General features: G+C 35.9%; 1 protein-coding gene across 5 annotated transcripts in view; it reads left to right on the forward strand.

The window, feature by feature from the left end:
* The window catches only part of STK3 (serine/threonine kinase 3), a 468999-nt gene that overhangs the window by 305361 nt on the left and 137191 nt on the right, over positions 1-26447 (forward strand). For 3 of the 5 annotated variants that reach the window (XM_069080955.1, XM_069080960.1, XM_069080957.1), the window contains one exon: positions 18558-18608. The exons of the other annotated variants lie outside the window; for them this stretch is intronic. In XM_069080955.1, the coding sequence (XP_068937056.1) occupies positions 18558-18608 (51 nt within the window). The remainder of the gene's footprint in view (positions 1-18557; positions 18609-26447) is intronic. 5 annotated transcript variants of the gene reach the window in all.

Below are 26447 nucleotides of genomic sequence, written 5' to 3' on the forward strand. Positions count from 1 at the left end.
GGGGGGAGGAGAAAACTTGTGGTATCCCAGCCCTCTGGTTGTCTGCTCTGTCTGTGTTGATGTCTGTTTATAATACTTTGTACAGAAGCCCTGGGACCTTACTGGAAGCCCCGAAAGAGGATTTTCTGGTTGTATGTTTACAGAAGTCCTAGAGGAGGGTTTTGGAGGTTCTGGGACTTTACTGATGATTTGGGCTGACCTCATGGACCTTGTTTGGTGTCTGTGTTGATTTCTATGTTGATGATTTATGTTGAGTTCTCAGACCTTGTTGGTCGGTCTGAGTTGATTTCACAAGCAGATAGTGAATTGAAGATGGTGCTGGCAGTGTATATGAATATTATTGTGGCTCTGTCAAGCTTTGTCTTCCCAGAAACAGGAACTATGAAGGACTTGAGGTAGACTGGACACTGTGAAGTTCAATATGGAACGGTTATTGGACAAAGAACTGGACAAGGAACTGGGAGCTGCCTGCCTTTGAAACCAGGTGACAGTTAGAGCTGGGACCATGGAAGAGGTACCTCGAGCCAGCCTCGAGTCAAGCTGAAAGAAGACTTTACTTGGATATTGTGTAATGACTGAGAAGATTGTGATTTACTGGGTAGATGGCCTATGTATTTTCCACTTAAGAAAGTATTGAGTACTGACTAGTGACTGAGTAGTGACTGATGATTGAATAGTGACTGATTTGTAACTTAGTCTGCCCCATGAGTGGAACTTTGACTATTGTATTTTGTGACCCACCTCCTTAAGGATGATTGAATGATTGAGTTTCTAAGTGATTATACAATTATTGAAAACTTTGTGGCCATGTGGTGAAAACTATGTGGCCATTTTCTGTGGTAAGTTGTAACATTGTCAGTGTAGTACTTTGATTTATTGTGAATGTTTTGCTCTGATTTGTTATGGAATAGAGTGTTCACTATCCAGTGTAATCAGAAGCTTAAAAGCTTTTCACAGTAGCATTCTTCTGGAAGGCTGGTCGTGTGTGGCTTTATGAGTGGTTTGGCGGGGAGAGCTCAAGGAAGTCCCTGTTTTCACTCTGCCTTCTTGACTCAAACACCCCCCCCCCCCCCCTTTCCTTTTATAATGATATGGTTTATCTATTTTCTTGTTTTGTTCTGTTGTTTGTGGCTTTTTTTTTTAATAAAACCAGCCCCAGTTTTTTTATTTTCTCTTTTTTTTTTTAATTTTTTCTTTTTTTTTTTTTTTTGGTTTTTTTTTTTTTTTTTTTTTTTTTTTTTTTTTTTGGTTTTTTTTTTTTTTTTGGTTGCACATCCAATTCATTGATCTTCTTTATATTTCATTTATGTAAGTAATTAGAGATATAAATTTTCCCCTTAGTACCACTTTGGTTATATATGAAAAATTTTTGGCTTTTGTTTCATTGTTGTTATTTTCTTTAATAAATTTATCATTTTTTTCTATGATTTGATCTTTAACCAACTTGTTTTTTGGATGAAATTAATTTCCATTCAATCTTAACCCCTCTTTCCATTGTCCATTATTGAATGTAACTTTTATTGCATTATGATCTGAAAAGGATGCATTTACTATTTCCACTTTTTTACACTTGGTTGTGAGGTTTTTATCCTAATATATGGCCAATTTTGTGTAGGTTCTACCTACTGCTGAGAAAGAGGTATATTCCTTTCTATTACCATTCAGTTTTTTTCTAGAGATCTATCATATCTAACTCCTCGAGAATTTTATTCACCTCCTTACCTTCTTAAAATCTTGTCTATTTTTTGGTTAGATATATCTAGTTCAAGAGGGGAAAATTGAGTTCTTCCACTAGTATAGTTTTATTATCTACTTCTTTCTGTAATTCATTCAGCTTCTTCCTCAAAAAATTTAGATGCTATACATGGTACATGTGTTTAGTATTGATATGATTTTATTGCCTTGGACCTTCCAGCAAGATATAATTTCCTTCTTTTTCTCTTTTATGAGATGTTTTTTCTTTTGCTCTGAGATCCTGATTGCTACCCCTGCTTTCTTTGCTTCAGATAAAGTGTAATAGATTCTGCTCCAGCCCCTTACCTTTACCCTTTTGTGTATCTCTCTCCTTCAAATGTGTTTCTTGTAAACAACATATTGTAGGATTCTTGTTTGTAATTTTTCTGCTTCCATCTTATGAATGAGTTCATCCCATTCACATTTATAGTTATGATAACTGTGTACTTCCCTCCATGCTATTTTCACTTGTTTATCCCTCTCTCTCTTGCCCTCCTCCCTTTCTCTCCTCACAAGTGTTTTATTTCTGATCACCACTTTCCCCAATATACCCTCTCTTTTATCAGTCTCCCCTCTCTCTAGGCCCCTTTGTTTTTACTTCTTTATAGGGTAAGATTGATTTCCATATCCAACTGAGTGTATATGTTATTCCCTCTTTGAGCCAATTTTGGTTAGAATGAAGTTTAAGTTTTCCCTGCCATCTCCCTCCATCCCGTCTTTCCTTCCATTGTAATAGCTCTTTAATGCCTCCTTCATGTGGGATAATTTACCCCATTCAGTCTCCCCCCTCTTTCTTCCAGTGCAGTTTTCTTACCCGCCCTTTCATTTTGTTTTTTGGGGCATTGTCCCATCAAAGTCACCTTATTTCCATCACCTCTGTTTACATATACTCCTTCTAATTGCCCTTACAGTAATAACATTGTTGAGTTACAAATATGATATTACCATATAGAGATATAAAATTTAACCTTATTGAATTTAAGTTTTCTCTTTCTCGTTTATTTTTAACCTCTGGTATTTTAATTAGAAATCCTTGAAGGTCCTCTATTTCGTTACATATCCATTTTTCCCCCTAAAAGATTGTATTCAGTTTTGCAGGGTGGGTGATTCTTGGTTATTAATCCTAACTCCTTTGTCATCTGGTGTTCCAAGGCCAGCATTTCTTTAATGTGGAAACTCCAAAATCCTGTGTAATCCTGACTATGGCTCCACAATATTTGAATTGTTTCTTTTTGACTGCTTGCAATATTTTTATCTTGATCCATGAACTCTGGAATTTGGTTGTGATGTTCCTGGGAGTTTTTGTTTTGGGATCTCTTTCAGACAATGATTAGTGGATTCTTTCAGATTTTTTTTAATCCTCTGGATCTGATATGTCAGGGTAGTTTGCTTTGCTAATTTCTTGAGAGATGTCCAGGCTTTTTTTCTTTTCTTTTTTTTAAATCACGGCTTCTGGTAGTCGAGTAATTCTAATTATCTTTCTCCTAGCTCTATTTTCTAGGTCAATTTTTTTTTTCCAGTAAGAAATTTCACATTTCTATTTTAACTTTTTTTATTTTGTTTTGTTGTTTCTTGATGTCTCTTAGAGTCATTAGTTCCCACTTGTTCAATTCTAATTTTTAAGGAATTATTTTCTTTAGTGAGCTTTTATACTTCTTTTTCCATTTAGCAAATTCTATTTTTTTAGGGAGTTATTTCCCTCACTAAATTTTTGTATATCTTTTCCCATTCTTTTGGCTCATTTTTCATGATTCTCTTACATTACTCTCATTTATTTTTCCCAATTTTTCTTCTGTTTCTCTATTTGCTTTTTAAATGCTTTTAAAGCTCTTCTAGGGATTCTTTTGGGCCTAAGAACAAATTATATTTTCTTTGAGGCTTCACTTGTAGCCATTTTGACAAAAGCGTTCTCCTCTAAGTCTATGCCTTGATTCTAACCCTGCCACCATAGTAACTTTCTATAATTAAGTGCTTTTTTTTTGTTTTTCCTTTTTTTTCTGTCTTTTTAGTGACTTGGTGTTTTTATGTGAGAGTTGGGTTCTGGTCCTGTACTGACTCAAGCTTTTTGTCCTAGGACTCTGTGTCTTACTACTGGTTTTTTGCTGGGCTTTAGGGCTTGGCTGTTTGTTTTCTCTGGAGGGTAGTCTTCCCATATGGGTTGCACTGGGGATGTGGAGCCTCCCTGTTGGCCTCTCCTACGTGTAGGGTTTAGTTGCTGGACATATAGTCTTGCTGCTGTGTTGCTATGGTAGCAGGGCCTCTCTGCTAGAAGACCCTAGAGAAGTAATTTTGTTGCTCATCTGCCTAAGAGGTGAGGCTCTTGCTGCTGGATTGCTGTGGAAACAAGGTCTCTCTGATGATAGGCCCCAGGAGTAGGGTCTCACTGTTGGCCAGCCCCAGGGAGGGACTTAGGGCTTGCTGGTGGCTTATGCTAAGGGTGAGGTCACTGGGGTGGGTCCTTGTGTTGCACAAACTGTTTTTTTGCCTAGGTGGCTGCTGACTTTGCAGGAGAATGGGACTTCCTTGGTAGATTGCCCCCCACTTGGAGCCTTGCTGCAGATTCCCTGCTGTGAGACTGGCTGATGTTGCTGCTCTCTGACCTTGTTCCCCTCCCACACTAAAGAGACAGACCTTCCCTGTTTCCCTCATAGATCAATTCTGAGGAACTTTTCTTGTTCTTTGGAGGTATAAGCAGTGGGGTGAAATTTATAACAACAAAGAAAGGAGATTTTAGGTGAATACAAAAGTGGAAAGAGCTGCCTTAGTAAAAATAACTGTCAGAGATATTGCAGAGGAGATTTCGGTTTATGTATAGAGTGAACTAGATGAGCTCTGAGTTCACTTTCAAGGCTCGTTATCTGTGATTCTGTAAAATACTACATTTGAAGCAGTATGCTAAACTTAGTAAAACAGTGGTCTTTAAATTTTTTGCATGCACACCCTATCATCAGCAAAGAAATTACATGCTTGGACTCTAAATCTATGGATAGTTATTCATAAATTAATGTACTAATTCATGTGCTATAAATCTTATAAACAATATAAAATTTTAAAGTATGAGAGATAAAAAAAGAGATCTTACAAATATTGGTATATCTAAATGGGAGAAATGCATTGTTGGTTGTACTTAATATATCTTCATGTTTGTTTTCAAGCCCATACATAGACTGTGCAAAGATTTTTGTTAAAATTTCATTAGTGAGAACCTGCCCTGGAGTCAGGAGGACCTGAGTTCAAATGCGGCCTCAGACACTTAACACAGAAACTAGCCGTGTGACCTTGGGCAAGTCGCTTAACCCCAATTGCCCTCCAAAAAAAAAAAACAAAAAATTAAAATTAAAAAAAAATTTCATTAGCAAATTTCCATCTTCCTTGTTGTCAATCAGTTATTCTTTCAAACTCAATGGAAGGTGTTAATTTTTTTAACAAGTTAATTTAAAACCCAATGAAACGCTGAAATTTTAGTTATGGAATAGACTATTTCCTAAGAAACCCCTTCTAATTCCTAAGATTATTTTGTCATATGATTTATGTCATAATATTTTTAATCTCTTCTTTTTACAGTTAATAATAGTTATTATAATTTTACCAGAAGATCTTATAGAGCCCATCATTTATAACTTAAGTAGGGAATATTGCAATTCTTTTTCTGGTCTTCTGACAGCTGGTCTTTAGACAGACTACAGACAGCTTAACCTTTAAAGCCCTTAACAGTATGGTACTTACCTACCTTTCCAGTCTTATTTCATATTACTCCCTGTAATGAATTTAAGTTCCAGTCAAATTTGTCTATTAACTGTTCCCCATAAATCACATTACATCTCTATTCACCATTCCTGGAATACATCTGTCACTGCTTTTTAGAGTCCCTGACTTCCTTCAAGATAACTTAAGTGCCACTTCCTACAGGAAGAGTTGTTTTTGTTATCTCCACTTCAGAATTACATTATGTGCACTTATATATACTTACATGTATACTTGAAGTATCTTTTCTCACCCCCCCCCCCACCATATTCTTCCAGTAAAACTAAGTACCTTGATCTTAGGGACTATTTTGTTTTTATCTTTATGTCTCTAGTGGCTTATACAAACTAGGTGCTTGCTATATGTTTATTGAATTTCCATCCACATGTCAGAAACTCTTGTTTCTTAAGGCACTCATCAACAGAAGCCAGATTGCTTCAGGAAAAAAAAAATTGAAACAGAAATATGTTCAAGTATTCATAATTCTTTTATATAAGCTTTATTCTCCAGAGAGGAGCTGCTGCTTCTGAGGAGAACTAAGTTATATTTTGTTGTTGGTTTTGTAAACTGAAACAATAAGAAAAGAATTAAAAGTTCTTGGCAGAATCACACTTAGAGATCTCTCAACACATGCTTCTCCTTAGTTTGTCTTCTCAGCCAGTAGCTTCCATCTTAAGATGGTTCTGTTATTTGTTGGCCTGAATGTCAAAAGTCTGTGTAGCAAGACATTAGCAAGAGTGATGGGATATACAGAATAGGCACACAGTCACAGTTATAGAAGTTTAGAGCTGAAAGGAACCGTAGAAGTCAACTTATCCAAACTTCCTTCTTCATCCAATCCTACCTTACTTTTATACAGAGGAAAATGGAATTTCAGTGAGGTTAAGGAATTTCCTCAGTTACATAAACAAAATAATATATTAATCTTTCCTGAGACGATGTAAACTTCTTGAGAGGGGGGATTGTTTCCTTCTTTGTTTTTGTATGCCCACTGCTTATAACAGTACTTGGCACATAGTAGCACTTAATAAATGCTTGCTAATGCTTGATTTTTAGTCATAGAATTGATTTTTTTAAATTTAAATGCTTTATTAACTGCTGATTTACATCATTCGTTTCCACCAGATTTTGAGTTACAAATTTTCTCCCTGTTTTCTCCCTACCCATCCCCCCAAAACAGCAGTCCCACAGGATATCCCCACCTCCAATCTACTCTCTCCCATATTTTCTCCCATACACATTTCAACTTTTCCAGTGGATCTCTATGCCTCAGTGCCTGTATATCTTTTTTCTTAATTACATGTAAGATGGTATTAATAATAGTCTATATATATATATATACACACACACACTCACATATATATATTTGAATATTTGATTTAAACTTTCAATTCCAGATTCATTCCCTTCCCCCCCCCTGCCACCCACCCCCACTGGGGGGACAAGCAGTTCAGTATAGGTTGTACATGTGTGGCTAATGCAAAACAATAACATAGTAGATGTATTGTAAAAGACTGACTATATTTCCCTCCCTCCTATCCCACCTCACACTTGTTCTATTCTCTACTTTGATCCTGTCCCTTTTCAAAAGTGGGTGCTTCCAACTTCCCTCCCCCCCAGCCTGCCCTCCCTTCCATCATCCCCCCTCACATCCCCTTCCCCCCCTATCCTCCTGGAGGGTGAAATCCCCTATTTAGTGTGTATTTCCCTCCCTTCTCAAGCCAGATTCAATAGGAATAAGGTTGACCTATTCCCTTTTGCCTTCCTATTCTTCCCCTCCATTGTAACCATTTCCCCTTGCCTCTTCTGTATGAGATAGTTTGCCCCACTCTGTCTCTCCCCATCTCCTCTCATTATATTCCTCTCACCTCTTAATTTCACCTTTTAAGTATCATCCCTTCCTGTTAAATTGGTCCCGTGCCCTCTATCTATGTATACCTGTAAACGTATATACACACATTCACATATGTATTCATATGCCCGAATACCCTCATATAAAGACACACACACACACACACATATATATATATATATATATTTCTAATCCCTTCAACTATTGAGAAAAGTTTCATAGGTTACAATTATTGTTTTTCCATGTAGGAATGTTAATAGTTCAACTTTGGCCAGGTGGCTCAGCGAGCAAGAGCACCGGCTCCAGTGCCGGGACGACCCGGATCAAATCCGGGCCCAGACACCCAGCACCACACCCAGAAACAACAACTGGCCATGCAACCCCGAACAAGCCACTCAACCCCGATTGCTTAAAAAAAAAAAAATAGTTCAACTTTGATAAGTTCCTTATGATTTCTTTTCCCTGTTTACCTTTTCATGCTACTCTTGCTTCTTGTATCTGAATGTCAAATTTTCTATTCAACTCTGGTTTTTTCAGCAAGAATGCTTGAAAGTCCTGTATTCCACTGAATGACCATATTTTCCCCTCAAACATGATACTCAGTTTTGCTGGGTAGGTGATTCTTGGTTTTAATCCCAGCTCCCTTGACCTCCGGAATATCACATTCCAGGCCCTTCGATCCCTCAGTGTAGAAGCTGCCAGATCCTGGGTTATCCTGATTGTGTTTCCACAATATTCAAATTGTTTCTTCCTGGCTGCTTGTAATATTCTCTCTTTAATCGGGGAATTCCGGAACCTGGCTATAATATTCCTAGGAGTTTTCTTTTTGGGATCTTTTTCAGGAGGTGATTGGTGGATTCTTTCAACCTCTATTTTGCCCTCTGGTTCTAAAATATCAGGGCAGTTTTCTTTGAGAACTTCCTGGAGGATGCTTTCCAGGCTCTTACTTTGGTCATGGCTCTCAGGCAGTCCAATAATTTTTAAATTATCTCTCCTGGATCTATTTTCCAGGTCAGTGGTTTTTCCCATGAGATATTTCACATTGCCTTCTATTCTTTCATTTGTTTGGATCTGTTTAACAGCATCTTGATTTCTCATCAAGTCATTAGCTTCCATTTGCTCCAATCTAATTCTGAAGCAATGATTCTCCTCAGTGAGCTTTTGAGATTCTTTTTCCATCTGGCAAATTCGACTTTTTAAGGCATTCTTCTCCTCATTGCCTTTTTGAGCCTCCTTTGCCATTTGAGTCACTCTGTTTTTTAAGGTATTATTTTCTTCAGTCAGGCTGTTGACTCTCATTTCATAATTTTCTTGCATTGTTCTCATTTCTCTTCCCAATTTTTCCTCCACTTCTCTTATCTGCTTCTTAAGGTCCTTTATGGCCTGTAACCAGCTTGTATTTTCCTTTGAAGCTTTTGGTGCAGGAGTTCTGACTTCACTGTTTTCCTCCTGTTCCATGCCTTGCTCCTTCTTATCCCCAAAATAGGAATGTAATGTTGGAATCTTCTGTCTGCTTTGTTTCCTTTGCCTGCTCATTTTGCCACTCAATGATTTGACTTTTGGGCTTTTTGCCACAGTAGGACTCTGCCACCAGACAGGGGAGTTTTCATCCCAAACGCTGGGGTTTTCTCAGCTGCCGGAGGTATTAGATGGGTGCCCTCTCTGAGGTCTCCACACGCTCTGGCAAGCTGTACACACACCCCAGGACCTCCACCCTAGACTGCAATCCAGATCCAAGCAGGTTAAAGCAAGAGTGATTACCCCTCAGACTGGTGCTTGGTCCCCCTACACTCTGCAGGCCAGGAGCTGAAGCCACCACGTGGCACTGGCAGGCTGCACTGGCGTCTCAGCGGTTTCTCGCTCCGGGGGTAAAAGCCACGCACTCCCACTTCCTGGGTTCCAAAGTCCAGACTGCAGTGGCCTCTCACCTTGCCCTTCGCATCCATGTATTGATAAATCTGGAAATGGCCACAGTTGCTGCTGATCTGGAGTCCCTCTGGCAGGCAGCTGGTCAGGCCCGCCCTGGGGCTAAAGCCTCCGCGTGGTGCTGGGCTCAGCTTCCAGAGCGCTGCGCTGGCCGATTCCAGGCTGTCCTCAGCGGGAGGTTAGATTCTCTGTGTCATTTTGTGGGTTCTGCAGCTCCAAAGTTTGTTTAGAGTCCCCTTTTTACATGGATTGGGGAGGCTGGAAGCTGGAGCTGCGGGAAGGTCGTGCTTCTACTCCGCCATCTTGGCTCCGCCCCCTGATTTTTTTTTTTTTTGCAAAGCAGTTGGTGTATGTCCCTTCAATTTGCTCTCTGTTTTTAGCTCATTGTTTGATCTGTGTTTTTGTTCTTAGAGAAATCTACATTGAAGGGTAAACACTAAAAAAATATTCCTTGGTAACAGTTTTTTTTTTTAAAGGATCTCAGTATTTGTTAACTGAAGGTTGGAAACTTTCAATTTGCCTAAGAATGAATTATCACATGTTGTTAAGTCTGAACTTTGATTATTCTCTTTTAGGACCTAGAATTTGTTGAGATAGGCTTAAACTCCAAGTATCGTATTTTACATAAAAACCTCACAGTTCCTTTTTCTTGCCTCAAATATGAATATGAAACTGCATTTGTGGGTGATTTTCATGTTAACAGAGTATGTTATTTTAATAAAATTCTACATATACCCTTGCATGTCATTTATATTCATATATAACTAAAATGCTATGAATCGAGATCTTATCCAACTTGATGCAAGGTTAAGGAGTTTTGTCTTTTCTCTTAGAGATAGTAAGGAGCCAATGAAGATTCTTGAGAAAGTAAATGATGTAGTTAGACATGTTATGGGAAATTTATTTTGGCAGTTATTTTACAGATTGGTTGGAGAAGGGAGAAACTGGAAGATAAGACATTAATTAGGAAATTATAACAATATTCTAGGAAAGTGGTGATGTATGTGGCAATATATATGTGTAGAGACAAAAGGCAATGCAGTATTATGGAGTAAGACTTCATAATTTGGAGATATATGGAGATATAATGAGCAGTGGCTCATTATATATTGGCAATGATTGAATGTCCAAAAGGTTGTGAAAAACAAAGAAGAATTCAAAGATTTCTACCTCTCTGAGTTACTTTTAAAACAGAAATGAACAAGTTGGAAACAAGATCCGAGAGAAAAGATGATCAGTTTTGTTGTTGTTGTTATATTCTTCTAGGCTCCTTCCGTTGAATCCATCATTGTAACAAAGAAAAACGAGTAAAACAAAACCAATGAACAAGTTGACAGTGTCTGATAGAATGTATGACACTCTATGCCTATAGAACTTAATCTCTCTGCTATTAGGAAGGAAATGTGTTTTACTCTCTGTTCTCCCTGACCAAGACAGTTTGTTGCCATTTTAGTTGAGCTGACTTTTAGTGTTGTTTTAATTTATATTATGATAGTGATTATATCTGTATTGTTTTCCTGGTTCCATTTGTGACCCAGGTGAACTTTGAGAATTCTGATTCCAACTCCCATTTTCACTGATGACTTGGTTCCCCAAAGCTTAGCTGTCTTCCTCAACCCACAAGTGTTCTAGGGTAATTCTGTAATGTCATTAGCTTGACCTCACACTTATATGCTTCCATTTTCCAATTTGTTGAATAATTTATAAGTGATCCCTGTGAGTGACCAGGTTTTTTCAGCTCTTTGGAATAGATTTCTTCAGACATAATTTCATTTTGTCTAGAATTTTTTTTTCATTTTCTTAAAATTATTTTCTTAAAATTTTTTAAAGATTACACATATTTTTTCATTCAGCAAAACTTTACCTTCTCACTATGCTCCTTAACCCTCCCCCCCCCATGCTGAGAACTAAAGAAAAAGGAAAAGAAAAACAAAACTTGTTACTAACATATACAGTCACTTAAATCAAGTTTCCATATTGGCCAGAAAAACAAAATTGTCTCATTCTGCACTTTTGAGTCTTTGATTTCTTTGACGGGGTCAGTAGCATGTTTTGAGCATCTTCTCCTCCTGGATACTTACTCTCTCCTGATTAGGTTTTTATGACAGTACTTTTTGTTTTTCTTTTCCTACTTGTCTGAGTACTCCTTTTCAGTGTTTTTTACTTGCTAATGAATGTTCACCCAAATTTTGTCCTTTGCACTGGAATGCACTCCCTCCTTACTTCTGTCTGCATAGAGTTCCTGTATTCCTATAAAGTCCTTTCCTAATCTTCCCCAACTGCTAATGCCCTTGTATTTAACTACTTTATATATGTTAACTTTATATTTATGCTGCATATATGTATGTATATGTGTGTGTATTTTATGTATGTAAATATGTATATTTGTATGTCATAAGCATACACATATTTTATATGTGTGTGTGTTATCTCCCTGTTTAAAATGTAAGCTCCTTGTGTATAGGGATTAATCATTTGTTGTACTTGGCTGCCCAGCTCCTAGCATCTTACCTGGGGCACAGAGATGGTACTTAAATGGCTAGTGATTGATTAATTTTTGCTTTGGTATTTTGGATCTTCTCCTAAAGATAGCTTCTAGGACCTTATTTTGGCATGGAGGTAAACCTGACTTACACAAGGATTGATAGCAAAATGCATTCTCTGACAGGTTCTACCTTGCTTGAAAGATTTCAAGTATAGGTGGTGGACTGTATATATATCACCAAGTTGTTCACAAGAGCATGACTTCTTCACCCACAACAACCTGTAGATCATTCATATTGAGAATTGTTCTGGGAGAGGGAGAATCTATATGGACAAAATTGTAGACTCTTGTAGTATTGAGGGCAATAAATCTCAGGAGTAAAATATTCAGTCCTTTCTCAAAGATTGAACCCTAGGAACTGTCATAGTTTCTAGAGTAGCAGGTATAGATGAATAATTTTGAAAAAAAAACTTAGGAGTTGGAATGTAATTTGGAAGTCACTTGGGAACATCTGTACCTGGGTAGGACTCCCATTTAATATATCTTCCACAAATAATCAGCCATCTTTCATTTAATTACCTCCAGTGATAGAGTCTTCTGCATACAAAATTAGGGCAGAGTATCCTTAATTATTGTTTTTTATCCTTCACATTCCAAAGAAAATCCTTTCTTTACTACTTTTTTCTTCACCTTTGAAAGAAAGGTAAAAGGTCTCTACAGTTTGGTAGGGGAAGTTGTTTTCTCTAATATATGTGCCCATATTTATTTTCAGTCCTTGGGAACAATGTTCTTTGGCTGCCTTTTTAGTGCTATTTTTAGCTTGACCCATGCTGGTCCTGAGCCAATGATTGGGCCAATATGAAACCGAGCCAGATGGCATTAAACCACTGGCAGATTCCATAAGTCCAGATTGTTAGATAATATATATAAAATTCTTTCATTTTAAAATTCCATAGCTGAAATCCTGTTTATTGAATTGTTGTATCTGAGGAGATGCCTATATATAACAAATAATATTTTATTATACTGTCAAAATTCTGTGTAATGATTTTTCATATCATATACCTTGTTTTGAATAAAAGCAATTGTTGGATATACATATATGTTGTATAAATCTAAATTCTTAAATTTACTTTATTTTAGAGTTTAGCTTACTCTACATATCAAGTATGCTTAATAACCATTTACAATTTACTTTTCTATATATATGTATATATATATAAGCTATAAGTAGGACTTTTAAAATTGGAAGAGTATATGATGATTATTTCAAGATATGCTTAGTGTTTTTCTGAAAACTTCTTCACCTGTGTCATGTATAACAAATATTTAAAATCTGTTTTTAAAGAGAGGTATGGAATATTATTAGAAATAGTGCACTCTGAATTGATTTTTTTACATATTACAGGAATAACTTATCTGATGAAAATGCATTTTGACAATCTGACATGTTTTGATAGGTGCTGAGGTAATTGTACAGATTTTTTAAATTAAGCAAGAATTTCAAACAGAATATTCTACAGGAGGTTAATCCTAATATAAAAGTTTAGGATTAAGTATTACTAAATATGACCAAGGTCTTCTTTTTGACATTTTTTGACATGTGATAGGAACCTGATTCTAAGCTTTAAAACGAAAAGGAACTAATTTTATGCCAGTTTATGGGAATTATACCCAAATATTCAATTCAATGGGTTAATAAAATAACATAAATATATTTAGTTTGTATTGACTTTAAATGGCTGCATGATTTATGAAAAGTAATTCATTTTTAGAAAACAGATAAGCAGATGTCTTTCTTTAGCACTATTTTAAAATGATACTATTTTTCATCATTAAAGAGAATTTGGGTTCTCACATGTTTTGATGCAATGCCCAAAATAATTATTTGTTATTCATGTTCTCCATGAGCTTAAAATTTCTAGAATGCCTTTCCAGGATTTCCTAATTTCAAAAGCATCTAAACTTTGATATAAATATACATTTGCGCATTAAATATTTGCTAGATGTCTTCTATAAGTAAGCAGCAGGGTTTTCTAAATAGATGTTAGAACTGTGACCTTTGTTATTTGTTACTTATGAAATTATAGAGATGTATTGACTTCTCTTTGCCTCGCTTCTTCTATTAGCTTAGGGTTTGTAAAGCTTAATGTGATCCTAGACATTTTGGCAAATACCAACACTCTTCCTTGCCCTTCCCCCACTTCCACTTAAAGCTTAAATTGGTCCCTCTTCCTCCGGTTTCTCCCCATTCCAGCCTATTCTCCACTCAGCCATCAGTAATCTTCCTAAAGCACTGACCATGTCACTTGCCCCACAGTTAAATAAATCTCAGTGGCTTTCTATCACTTCATGATCAAATTTAAAATCCTCTGTTTGGCATTCAAATCCCTTTATAATCTTCCCCTTACAAAATAAAATGGATAATTTTAGTCATCTGAAATTAAAAGGTTTTTGCATAAATAAAAGGAAAGCAGCCAAATTTAGAAGAAAAGGAAACTGGGGGGAAATTTTTATAGCAAATTTCTTAGATTAAGACCTCATTTCTCAAGTATATAAAGAACTGAGCCAAATTTATAAAAATAAAAGCCAATTCCCAATTAATAAATGGTCAGCGGATATGAATGGACAATTTTCAGAAGAAGAAGTCAAAGCTATAAATAGAGACATGAAAAATTGTTCTCAATCACTATTAATCAAAGAAGTGTGTATTAAAACAACTCTGAGGTATCACCCCACACCTATCAGGTTGGCTAGCATGGCAGAAATGGAAGGATAAATGCAAGAGGGTATGTGGAAAAATAGGTTTACTAATACACTGTTGGTGGAGTTGTGAGGTGATCCAACCATTCTAAAGAACAGTTTGAAACTATTCCCAAAGGCTATAAAACCATTACATACCTTTCAACTCAGCAATACCACTGGACCTGTATCCCAAAGAGATTAAAGAAAAGGGGAAAGGACCTATATGTGCAAAAATATTTATAGCAGCTTTTTTATGGCAACAAAAAATTAGAAATTGAGGGGTTGCCCATTAGGGAATGGCTGAACAATTTTAGTTGGATTTTGATGGAATACTGTTGTGTTATAAAAAATGACAAGCAAACATGAATTGGTACACACTGAAATGAATAGAACCAGGAGAATATTGTACATAGTAGTAACGGGTATTGCAGTGATGATCAACTGTGAAAGACTTAGCTACTCTGATCAATACAGTGATCCAAGATAATTCCAAAGGACTCATGAAAAATGATATCCACCTACAGAGAGGAAGAGAGAGGGAATAAAGGGGGAAGAGGGGGACAGAGAGAGAAAGAGAGAGAGAGAGAGAGAGAGAGAGAGAGAGAGAGAAGTGATAAATTCTGACTGTAGATTGAAGCATCTTTTTAATGTTTCTTCCTTTTCATTATGTGTGGGTTTGTTTTCTTTTTTTTGTTGTTGTTTTGCAACATGGCTGATATGGAAATGTTTTGCATTACTTTCCTTCTGTAATTGATATATTGCTTGCCTTCTTGATGGGTGGGGGAGGGGAGGAAGGGAGAGAATTTGGAATTCAATTTTTTTTTAATGAATGCTAAAAATAATAAAGAAAAAAATCTTCCCCTCACCCTTTTCCTTTCCAGTCTTATTTATACCTTATACCCTCTTCACATACTCTGTGATACAGTGACACTGACTTCCTTGCTGTTTCTCTCATAGGGCACACCATCTCCCTACTCAGACTGTTTTCACTGGTTCTCTACCATGCCTACAGTTATCTCTTCATCTCCTCCCCTTATATTTCTTCTAGTCTCAGCTAAAATCCCACCTTTTTCAAGAAGTCTTTCTTGATCTCCATTAATTCTAGTGTAAAAGCTCAGGGTTGTTTTGATTTTTAATTTCTCTTATTATTAATGATTAAAGCATTCTTTTATATGGTTATAAATACTTTTCAGTTCTTTCAAGAACTGTTTGATATCCTTTGAACACTTATCTGTTGGGAATTGGCCAAGCTATGAGTTTTATATGTGTGTGTATGCCCACATATGTACTCACTAACTGTTCGTATGCCTTCAATATGAAACCCTTGTCAAAGAAATTCGATACCAAGATTTCCCATTTGACCACTTCTCTTCTTAAACTAGATGCATTAATGTTGTCAGTGCAGAAATTTGTGAGTTTCATGTAATCAAAGTTATCTATTTTATCTTTTGTAATCACTTCAAAATTACTACTGTAATCTCTCCCTCGTTCAGTTAAGAATACATCTCTTACCCTTAAATGGGAGAAGTAAATGATAATATGTTTCTTTTCCCATTTTTAAAAATATTCAGATCATTAATATCAAAGTTGTGTATCAACTTAGTGGAATATGGTTTAAAATATTGGTATAAGCCTAACTGCTACTAGACTACTTTCCAATTTTTCCAGAAGTTTTTATCAAATAATTTTTTTTCCTAGGTGATTTATGTTTTCCACTTTTTCAAACACTGGACCATTGGGTTCCATTGTTTCTTGATTTTATCTTGTCTAATCTGCTCCATTGATCTATCTCTCTGTTTTTTAAACAAAATGAGATATTTTTGATGACTACTTCTTTAAAATATAGTTTGAGTGCTATTCTTCCTTTATCCTTACTTCTTTTCATTTCCTTTAATATTCTAGATCCTTTGTTTTTCTCAAATGAATTTTATTATTTTATCAAATTTTATAAAGTATCTCCTTGGTAATTTTATTACTATAGAATCCAAAGTGAAAATTAACTTCAGAAACCTTGTCATTTTTATTATATTGGCATGACCTAGTACCTACTAGTACTGAATATTCCTCTAGTGATTTAAATTTTTTATTTCTTTAAGGAACACTTTGTAATTGAATCTATACAAATTTGATAGGTTCTGCTCCATATAGTTGATATATTTTGTAATTATGTGGATTGGATTTCCCTTTCTATTATTGTTTTTTTGTTTTGTTTTGTTATTATATAGAAGTACTGTTGATTTTTGAGGATTGGTAGCCTAAATAAAAACACTTATGGGTTTTTAGCCTTCAGTTTTGCTGAAGCTATTAAGTGACTCAGTATCTTTAATGATTTCCTAGGATTTTCTAAGTATATCATCATATTGTTGTAATGGGAATGTAAATTTGTAAGATCTTCCCTGCCCCTAGGCTAAAGTGCCCCTGGAGCCTGGGGTGCGAGGCTTGTTTTTAAGTAGATACTTCTTGATTGGCCAGTGAGTCAATAAGGTTGTTACATTCTCTGAGCCAGGAGAACACTATATAAGCCCTGATACGTAGCTTTGTTTTGGGGCTCACTTTGAGAAGTGTTCTGTGATTTGATCTGGATTCTGGGAAGCCGTTGTTGAGAGCCCCGCCTCGGCTTTGAAAAACCCAGATGTTGATTTGGTATGGATGTAATGGTTGGACAGTTTGGAAATCTGTCTACTTGATCTGTTTCTGTCTTGATAATTCTGTCTGTATACTCTGAAGTTCAGGGTGCTGACCTTTTTCCCCTGAACGAGGTAAACGATACATGTTTGACTGATTAAAGTAAGCTTGTTAACCCATTTTGAGTTGCTTTCCTTTAACAAAGCAGATCTTAGAACCTGTGTTGGCAGCAAACCCTGGGGACACTGGGGTGCTTGCTGCTACAATCATTAGCAAATAAGGATAGTTATATTTCTTTATCTATCTTTTTTCTTCTACTGTCTTTCTCTTCTCTCCTTTCTGTTGCTGACATTTCCAGAACAATATCCAAAAAGGTGTGTGTGGGGGGGAGACTGGGTATCCCTACTTTACTCCTGAATTTCTTGGGAAAGTTTCTAGTTTCACCATTGCACATGATCCTTGCTTTTGGTTGAAGATAGATGCTTTTTTTGCTTTTAAAAGAAAGTTTACCTGTGCCTATACTTTGTAGGGTTTTTAGTATAAAAGAGTAGTCTTCTTTGTCGAAGCGTTTTTCTGCTTCTATATTGATATGATTGTGAGGTTTTGGATATTTTGGTTTTTAATATAACCAGTTATGTTGATTATTTTTCTAATGTTCCAGCCATCTTTGCATCAATGATATAAGTCATAATGAATGATTCCTGGAATAAATAAAGTCTGTTTGCTGGGATTTTGCTTAAAATTTTTGAGTCAATGTTCATTAATGATATAGGCCTATAGTTTTCATTCTGTGTTTTATCCTTCCTTGGTTTTGGTATTAGTACTCTACTTGTCTGATAAAAGAATTCTGGTAGGTTTCTTTTTGCTCGGTTTTTGAGAATAATTTATGAAATACTGGTAGTAACTGTTCCTTAAAAGTTTGATAGTAGTCTTCTGTGAATCCAACAGAACCAAAAGTATTTCCCTCCCTTTTGGTAATTCCTTTACAGCTAGATGTAGTTCCTTTTCTGAGACAGGATTACTTAAGATTTCTATCTTGCCTTCTGATAGTTTTACATTTTTAAGGTGTTCTGTTTGTTTTGTGTTCTCAGTTTCATTATCATATAACTGCATAATATTTTCTGATTTTTAAAAATTTCTTCTGGTTCTGTTGAGTTTTCATCATCCTCATTTGCTTTTTTATTGATTTCACTTCTTGCCCTCTTTTAAAAATCATATTAGCTAAAGATTTATCAATTTTATCTTTTCAGAGAACCATCTTTTAATTTTATTTATCATTTCTGTGGGGTTTTTAGGTTCTAATGTATCTGTTTCTCATCTAATTTTTAATATCTCCTCTTTTGTGCTTATTTTAAATGTGTTTATTTGTTGGCTTTCTTTATTTTAAAAATGCATATTCAGTTCATTAATCCTCTTTTTTTCTATTTTGTTAATGTATGTTTATAGAGATATGATCTTTCCCCTGAGGACTGCTTTAGCTGCATTCCAGAAATTTTGGTATGTTTTTTTCATCATTGTCATTTTCATTCATATAATTATTGTTTCTATTATTTGTTCCTTGACCTACTCATTATTTAGGATTTCATTATTAATTCTCCATTTTTGTCTGTGTCTTTTGTTTGTGGCCCCTGAATCAGTGACTATATTTATTGCATTTTGGTCTGTAAAGGATATATTAACTGTTTCAGCATTTTTACATATGTTTGCAATATCTTTGTGCCTTAATATGTTTTTAATTTTTATAAAAATTCTACATGGTGCTGAGAAATATACCATAAATCTTTTAAGTCTACTTTCTCCAGCAATTTTGTTCAGTTCCACATTTTCCCTTTTGTTTATTTTTTTGTTAGACTTATCTAAAACTGAGATATTCAAGTCTCTGTCATTGTTGTATTACTATCTATCTTCTTGTGGCTCAGATAGTTTCCTTTATGAATTTCAATGCTAAGCCATTAGGAACATGTAAATTTCTTACTGATACTGGTTTGTTGTCTGTGATTCCTCCTGCAATTATGTAGTTTCTTTGTTTATTATCCCTTTTTATTTTGGGGATGTTTGTTTTTGCTTTGTCAGATAGTATAATTATAGCTACTGCTTTTTTATTCACTTAATACATAGTAAATTTTTTCTATCACTTCAGTTTTTTTATGTCTTTGTTTTTTAAATATTTTTCTTGTAAGCAACAGATTGCAGTTTTGTTTTCTTATCCAATCACAGTCTTTTTTGTTTTATTGGATTGTTTAATCATTCACATTTAAAGATATGAGTTATATTTATGTTTTCCTCCATTTCTATTATTGGATATTTCAAGTTATTTTTCTTTAATTTTCTGTTGTAAACACAGTACTATGTTATTTCATTTACTTTTGCTTTAGGTGATCTTATTCCCCATTGTTCTCTTCCTTTCACCCCCTATCCCAGTTAACTTTTACTCTCTGGGGTTTTGTTTATTACTTATTTGTTCTTTCCTATCTTTATCTGGTTATCTAAGTCTTCCCTTCATTTTTTTTTTCATTTCAGGCAAGTAGATTCCTCCTCCTTCTCTTCAGCTAATTTTGTTTATTAGTTTTTAATTTTTTTGTACTCCTTTCCAGAGAGGATTTTTCTCTCTTTATTATCCACCTTCTCTTTCTGTCTACTTTATAATTTCATTTTCTGGTTTCTAGTCACTTATAATTATCTATTCTCTCTCTTTGTTTCTCAAGGAATCATAAATTCAAAGGTATCCATTTTGGACTCTCATGGAATTTTCTGAATTGTCTTTTAAAAATATGTCCTCCTGTTCCATTGTGCCCACTTCCAGAACACTTCCTATAGGTGACAAGAAAGCAGTGTCCCATTTTAGGACTTTTCCACCCTTACTAGATTTCTGATTATGTAGCCTACTACTGATCTATATTCTCCGTTTGATTATCTTCTTTTCTCCATTTGTCTCAGAATTTCCTCCCTGAGTATATGTGCCCTCCTACACTCTCACATGCTAGATGTCCCTTTAATATATAGTTCCCTTCTTCCTAAGGAAGGACAAATGTTCTTTTCAAGAACTATATCCCCCAGACCATGAGGTTCCCATCTCTTTTCACAGAATATCTCTTTCTTAGGGTCTTAGAACTCTTCATCAGTGGGAACCTTTCCCCCTACTAAAGCAAGGGATCCCTCCATTCCTTTACCTTTTTCAATACTTCTTCCCACTTCCTTATCCACTCTACTGCAGGTTCTTTTCTTCCCTGAGGCCACCAGGGTATCCTTGTTCTCATTGATAATTCTCAATTTCTCTTGTGCACATCATACACTCCCCTCCAATCCACTCGTTGCCCCCTCCTCCCCAATTCCTCTTTCATTCACCCTCCCATTTTGTAATGTAGTCCTTTAAAAACATTGATTCACCTATACGTAGGGTGTCACTAAATTCTCTTCACAATTCCCTAGGCCTGCCTCTTCATTGTTACCTCCATCTGACTTCTGCTTTTGTCCTTGTTTCTTTGTGTACATTTAGAAAGAAGTCTCTTAGTGGTCTCTGTTGTCCCTCTGTTGCTGTTAGTGTCCTTGGATTATACATTTGTTCACCCCTCCTGCATTTCTGTTGTCTTGGGCATTTGAAAAACAAATAACCACTTCATGTCTGGTTTTTCTTTCTAAGAATGTTTCAGATGTTTCTTTATTACTGAATATCCATCTTTTTATTTATGGTCATTTGTAGGACAGGTCACTCTGGGTTGAATCCTGAACTCCATTGCTCCTTAGAAAACATTCCTTGACCTCTTCTATTTTCTGGTGGGTAGAGAATAGTCTTGTGTCGTTTTTGAATTTCCTATTCTTTATATTAGAAGGTTTTTCTCTTGCTTGCAGAACTTGTTTCTGAGGTAAATTGTCAGATGTAACTTCTGTGTATTTCAGAGTTTGCTGCCTTGACCTTTTTCTTGGAAGTACTCTGAATTCTTTCAATTAGTATTTCATTCTCTGTGTTTAGGAGGTCTGGACATTTCTCTGATATTATTTCCTGCATTCTGTGTTAAGGTGTTTTGGCCTGTTGTATTCTGGGAGACCTATTGTCCTTATGTTATTGCATCCTTCTTCGAGTTCAGTACGTTTTGTTTGCATAGTGAGTATATTTCCTTTTAATGTCATTGTCTTCTTAATTATCTTTTGCTTCTTTGTATTTGCATTCCCAATTTTCTCTCGTTTCTTTGGTGAGACTTTGCATTGTAATTCAGTCTTTCCATTCTGCCCATTATTTTTGCTATGCAGATTATAAATTCTGCTCTTATAATTATTATTTCTCTTTTTATTAGACCTGGAGGCCATATTTTTTTTTAGTTTTCATGTTTTCCCTATTTATTTCTCTGCTTATTTTCTTTTAAAAAATGTCTATATATTCTTTCCTTTTTAAAATTTAAGTTCCGGATTTTTCTTCCTCCCACCCTTCCCCCACCCATCGAGAAGGCAAACAATATGATGTCAAGTATACATGTGAAATCATGCAAAACATATTTCCATATTAGCTGTGTCACATACAAAAAAAAGAGAAGGAAGCAAGAAAATTATACTTCAGTTTCAACTCCATTATCAGTACTCTTTTTGGAGATGGATAATATTTTTTCATCATGAGTACTTTGGAATAGTCTTGTATCATTGTATTAGAGGAGCCAAGTCTTTCATAGTTGATCATCATTGCAATGTTTCTGTTACTCTGCACAGTGATCTCCTAATTCTTCTCATTTCATTTTGCTTCAGTTCATATAGGTCTTGCCATGTTTTTCTGAAACCACATCCATCATCATTTCTGATAGCTGAATAGTACTCCATCATATAGGGCAGCTGGTTGACACAGTGGATAGAGTGCCAGGCCCGAAGTTAGGAAGGGAAGACTGATCTTCCCAAGTTCAAATCTGGTCTCAGATGTTTACTAGTTATGTGACCCTGGGCAAGTCCCTTAATCCTGTTTGCCCCAATTTCATCTCTAAAATTAACTGGAGAAGGAAATGATAAACCACTCCAGTACCTTTGCCAAGAAAACCCCAAATGTAGTCACAAAGAGTCTGACATGACTGAAACAACAGAACAACAACACTTCATCTCACTGATAGGCCACAATTTGTTCAGCCATTCTCCAACTGATAAGAATCCCTTCAATTTCCTATTCTTTGCCACCACAAAAAGTATCTGCTTATTTTCAAAGTTTTTCAGTTTTCTTTTTCCTGAAATCGTTGGTAATTTCAGTCATTTTTCTTTTATTTTCCCCTATTGCTCACTTTCTGACCCTAACTCTCTCTCCTCTCATAGTGATTTCCTTAAGGGCTAAACCTTAAGAGCATCTCAGCCTCTTCCCACATTGGGCAGTTCATGGTACACCAGTAGGTCTCTTACCCAAACAACTTTTGGATGGACAGAAATGGCCCCAGCTTTTTTCTGAGTACTCCCTTAGGCTTAGTGGCATACTTCACAGTCCCAACTCATATTGTCCTGTCATGGCATCCTGTCCCTGTTCCCTCTACTCCTTCTGTTCCTCACTTTTCTAGCCTGATAACTGAGAATCTAGAGAACTGCCATGCTACTGCTATTGGATTGATTTTTGCAGTTTGAGTCTCTGTAAGGGTTAAGAATGGAATACAACGTTGAGCTGTGTTTATAGCCCAGACCCATGTCGTCCCCACTTCATTCTGTTCCTGGCTCTCTTGCAGAGATCTTTAGTAGCACAAAATACTGACTGCCAAAACATTGACTCTGTGGCTTCAGAAAAGTTTCTATAGTCTAGAGCACTGCAGAGGCCCTTTGGCTTGCTGTCCTGGCCCAAGCCAACTATGAAATTTTGATCTGGGATCTCCACAGCACTAGAAAGAGAGAGGGTAAAGCAGAGTATGGGGTTGGGTTTTGTTGTGAGACCATATGGCTCTGCTAGTGCAGCCTCAATGCTGGTAGCTTGGGATATCATGGAGAGTTTCTTAATGAGCTCAATGTAGAAGTCAGTTCGTTGACTTGGTTTTTTGCTTATTTGTTTTTAGCCTGAATTATGAGTGTCCTAAATCATGGTGACATCTGAAGTTTCCTTTTCTTTGGTATATAATTTCTGGTTTTGAGAGGTTGATTGGATCAGTGAATCAGTAGAAATATCCATCTTATTTATCATGTGCCCCAGAAACTAAGCTCCCTGTTTTAAGGATATCTAGGAAAGAGATTTCCAATCCAGTCCACCAAACATTTATTACTGAGCAACTGAGGATACAAAGACACTATGAAAAAGAGCCATTTCCCTCACAAAATTTATGAATCCATGGCAAATGGAATTGCCATAACAATGGAAAGTATTATTATTATAATTAATTTATATTTTTTGTTCATTTTCCCCTTTCTACTTAGAATTTTGTTGTATTTTGTTGATCTGTAAAGATGTGTTTAATATTTCTTTATTAGTTCTTTATGCTCTAGCTGGGAATATTTGTAAAGGTGTCCCACAGTGCTCAATTATAGTTGAAATCTTCCAGCTAGTAACTGCTAAAAACACTGGGAATACAAAGACTTAATGGGAAATAATCCTTGCCCTTTGTAGCAGCAAGCACCCCAGCATCCCCAGGGAGACTGCCAACACAGGTTCTTAAATCTGCTTTTCTAAAGGAAAGCAACTCAAAATGGGTTAACAAGCTTACTTTAATCAATCAAACATATATCATTTACCTAGTTCAGGGGAAAAAGGTCAGCACCCCAAACTTCAGAGTATACAGACAGAAACATTTCGAGCAGACAGGCCTCCAAACTGTCCATCCATTACATCATACCAAATCACACTTACCAGAGAGGGAAGCATCAACATCTGGGTTTTTCAAAGCTGGGGGGCTCTCAGCAACGGCTGCCCATAGTCTCATCTGGTCAAATCACATACTTCTCAAAGTGAGCCTCAAAGCAAAGCCTCCCATCAGGGCTTATATAGCCTTTTCCTGGCTCAGAGAATGTAACAACCTTCTTGACCCACTGCCCAATCACAAAGTATCTCCTGAGAAACAAGCCTCCCACCACAGGCTCCAGGTGTACTTAACCTAGGGGCAGGGAAGATCTTAAAAATTTACATTCCCATTACACCTTACAGAGCTTACATTTTACATTTCATATCTAGAATTTAAGATAGTTTAGTCAGAATCTTAATTTATTTTTAAAAATAAAACTTTGTTAGATTTGTTTAAATATAAAAGAGGCACATTGAGTCTCTATTGTCTAATTTATTTAACTTTTCCTTTTAGTACTTAGATACTGTCCAGTTCAGTGCATATATATACACACACACACACTTTGTTTCATTATCTGTGGTGCTTTTAAGCATGATATAATTTCCCGGGGCAGCTAGGTGATGTAGTGGATAGAGTACCACATCAGAATCAGGAAGATCTGAGTTCAAATATAGCTTTAGACACTTACTGGCTGTGTGATTCTGGGCAAGTCACTTTACCCCTAACTTCTCAATTCCTCATCTGTAAAATGGGGAATACATTAGAGAAGGAAATGGAAAACTACTTTAGTATCTTTCCCAAGAAAACCCCATGGATAATTTCCATTATGAACTGAACAGCAGTAAAAGATAATTTCCCTGCTTATCTTTCTTAACTTTATCTTTTTATTGTTTCCTTCCTCAAGATGATGCTTATCATTCCTGCTTTCGGTTGAGAAATCAGTTCTATTCTAATCCTTCCTTTTCAGCTCTTTATGAATCTTTGTATTCTAAGCGTCCTTGTACACGGTTGTTTTATTTTCTAATTTATTCTGCCATGCTGTTCTGTTGTATTTATTAATTCATCTCATCAATATTTGGGGTTATATTTGTTAAGGTTGTTTTATTCTCTATCAGATCCTGTTACATTTCCCTTTTTCTTTGAAAATATGAAATAAGACACATTAGGTACCTGTAGTTTATATTGCTTAGAATTATTCAATCCTAGGCTCCTCACTTCCCTTTTTTACCCTCTTTCAGTCTAACGATATATAATTTCATTCACACTCCTCTCTACTTTATTGCCATCCATTGCCCTTCTTACTTTGAAGTACTTCAACTACCATAATCTCTCCCTTTTAAGAAAAAAAACATTTTTACCTCACTGGAGCTGGGTTAGAAAATTTGGTTGAATTGTTCAGGAATGGGATTGGTTTAGCAACAGATGCTATACATATTGATAGTCCCAGGAAACTTTCTGCCTTTGTAGTCACTGTAGACAGTGCCACTTGGAGACCAGATTGGAGAAAAGACAACAATAACAATCATCATTATTATAATAAATTAGCACTTATGTGGCCCTTTAATACTTGCAAAACTCTTTACAAATATTATCTTATTTTATCCTACTCTTATTATTATCCTGAGACTGAGAGAGTCAAGTGACTTGCCCAGGATCACATAGCTAGTAAATGTCTGATAAGAAATGTGAGCTCAATTTTTACTAACTGTAGGTATAGCTCTCTATCCACTAGTGTACGGTTGAAAACAGAGTGGAGAGTTTGGCGCTGGCAGCATAGGATCATAGTCCTCTATGATAGAAATCTTCTGCTAATAATAATGTTGATGATAGTGTTTATATAGCATGTCAAGCTTTGCACAGCGCATTGCATTTAACTTTCTTGAATCCTTACAACTCTGTGAGGTAGTTGCTATTTTATACCATTTTAACAATGAGGCAAAGCACAGATAGGTTGTGACTTGTCCACAGTTAAGTATCTAAGGAAGGATTTGAAATGCAGTATTCTAGACTCCCAAGTCATAGGCTCTTTATGTATTGTGCTGCAGAGTCAGTTTTCCTGTGGAGATTTCTTTCTTCTGTTGTAAGGGAACCAGGCTTACATAAAATATATTACTTGGATCTTTTGCCAAAAACTGTATCAGTTTTAATTTGGGACAGGCTATATTGACTTTTGATTCTGTCATTCAATCTCGTTTTGAAAACTCTGTGATTCCATTTGATGTTGGTTTAGAAGAGAACATTGAGGACCAAATTTGCACTTGCATGTACAAATGTATAAAATACTTTATTTACACTATAGTTGTTCTTCTTTAAACTTGTGAATAAAATAAAAATTTGTTAGTAAGATGAAGATTTCCTCCATACATTACTGGAGCTGCAGAGTTGCTTGCCTGAAAACTTTTAGGAAAAAAAAAGGTAACATTTATTTAGTGCCTATTATTGGCACAGGCACTGGATTAAGAACTTTATTTGATTGTCACAATAATCCTATGAGGTAGGATTTTTATGATTCCCATTTTACAGTTGAAGAAATTAAGACAGAGGTTAAGTGACCTGCTAAGAGTTACACAACTAGTTAGTATCTTAGGCAAGCTTTGAATTCTGGCCCACTGCTCTG

Source organism: Petaurus breviceps, unplaced genomic scaffold (assembly GCF_028583685.1).
Source record: "Petaurus breviceps papuanus isolate PSGF00001 unplaced genomic scaffold, PetGlider_PUasm1.0 98, whole genome shotgun sequence".
Lineage (NCBI taxonomy): Eukaryota > Metazoa > Chordata > Mammalia > Diprotodontia > Petauridae > Petaurus > Petaurus breviceps.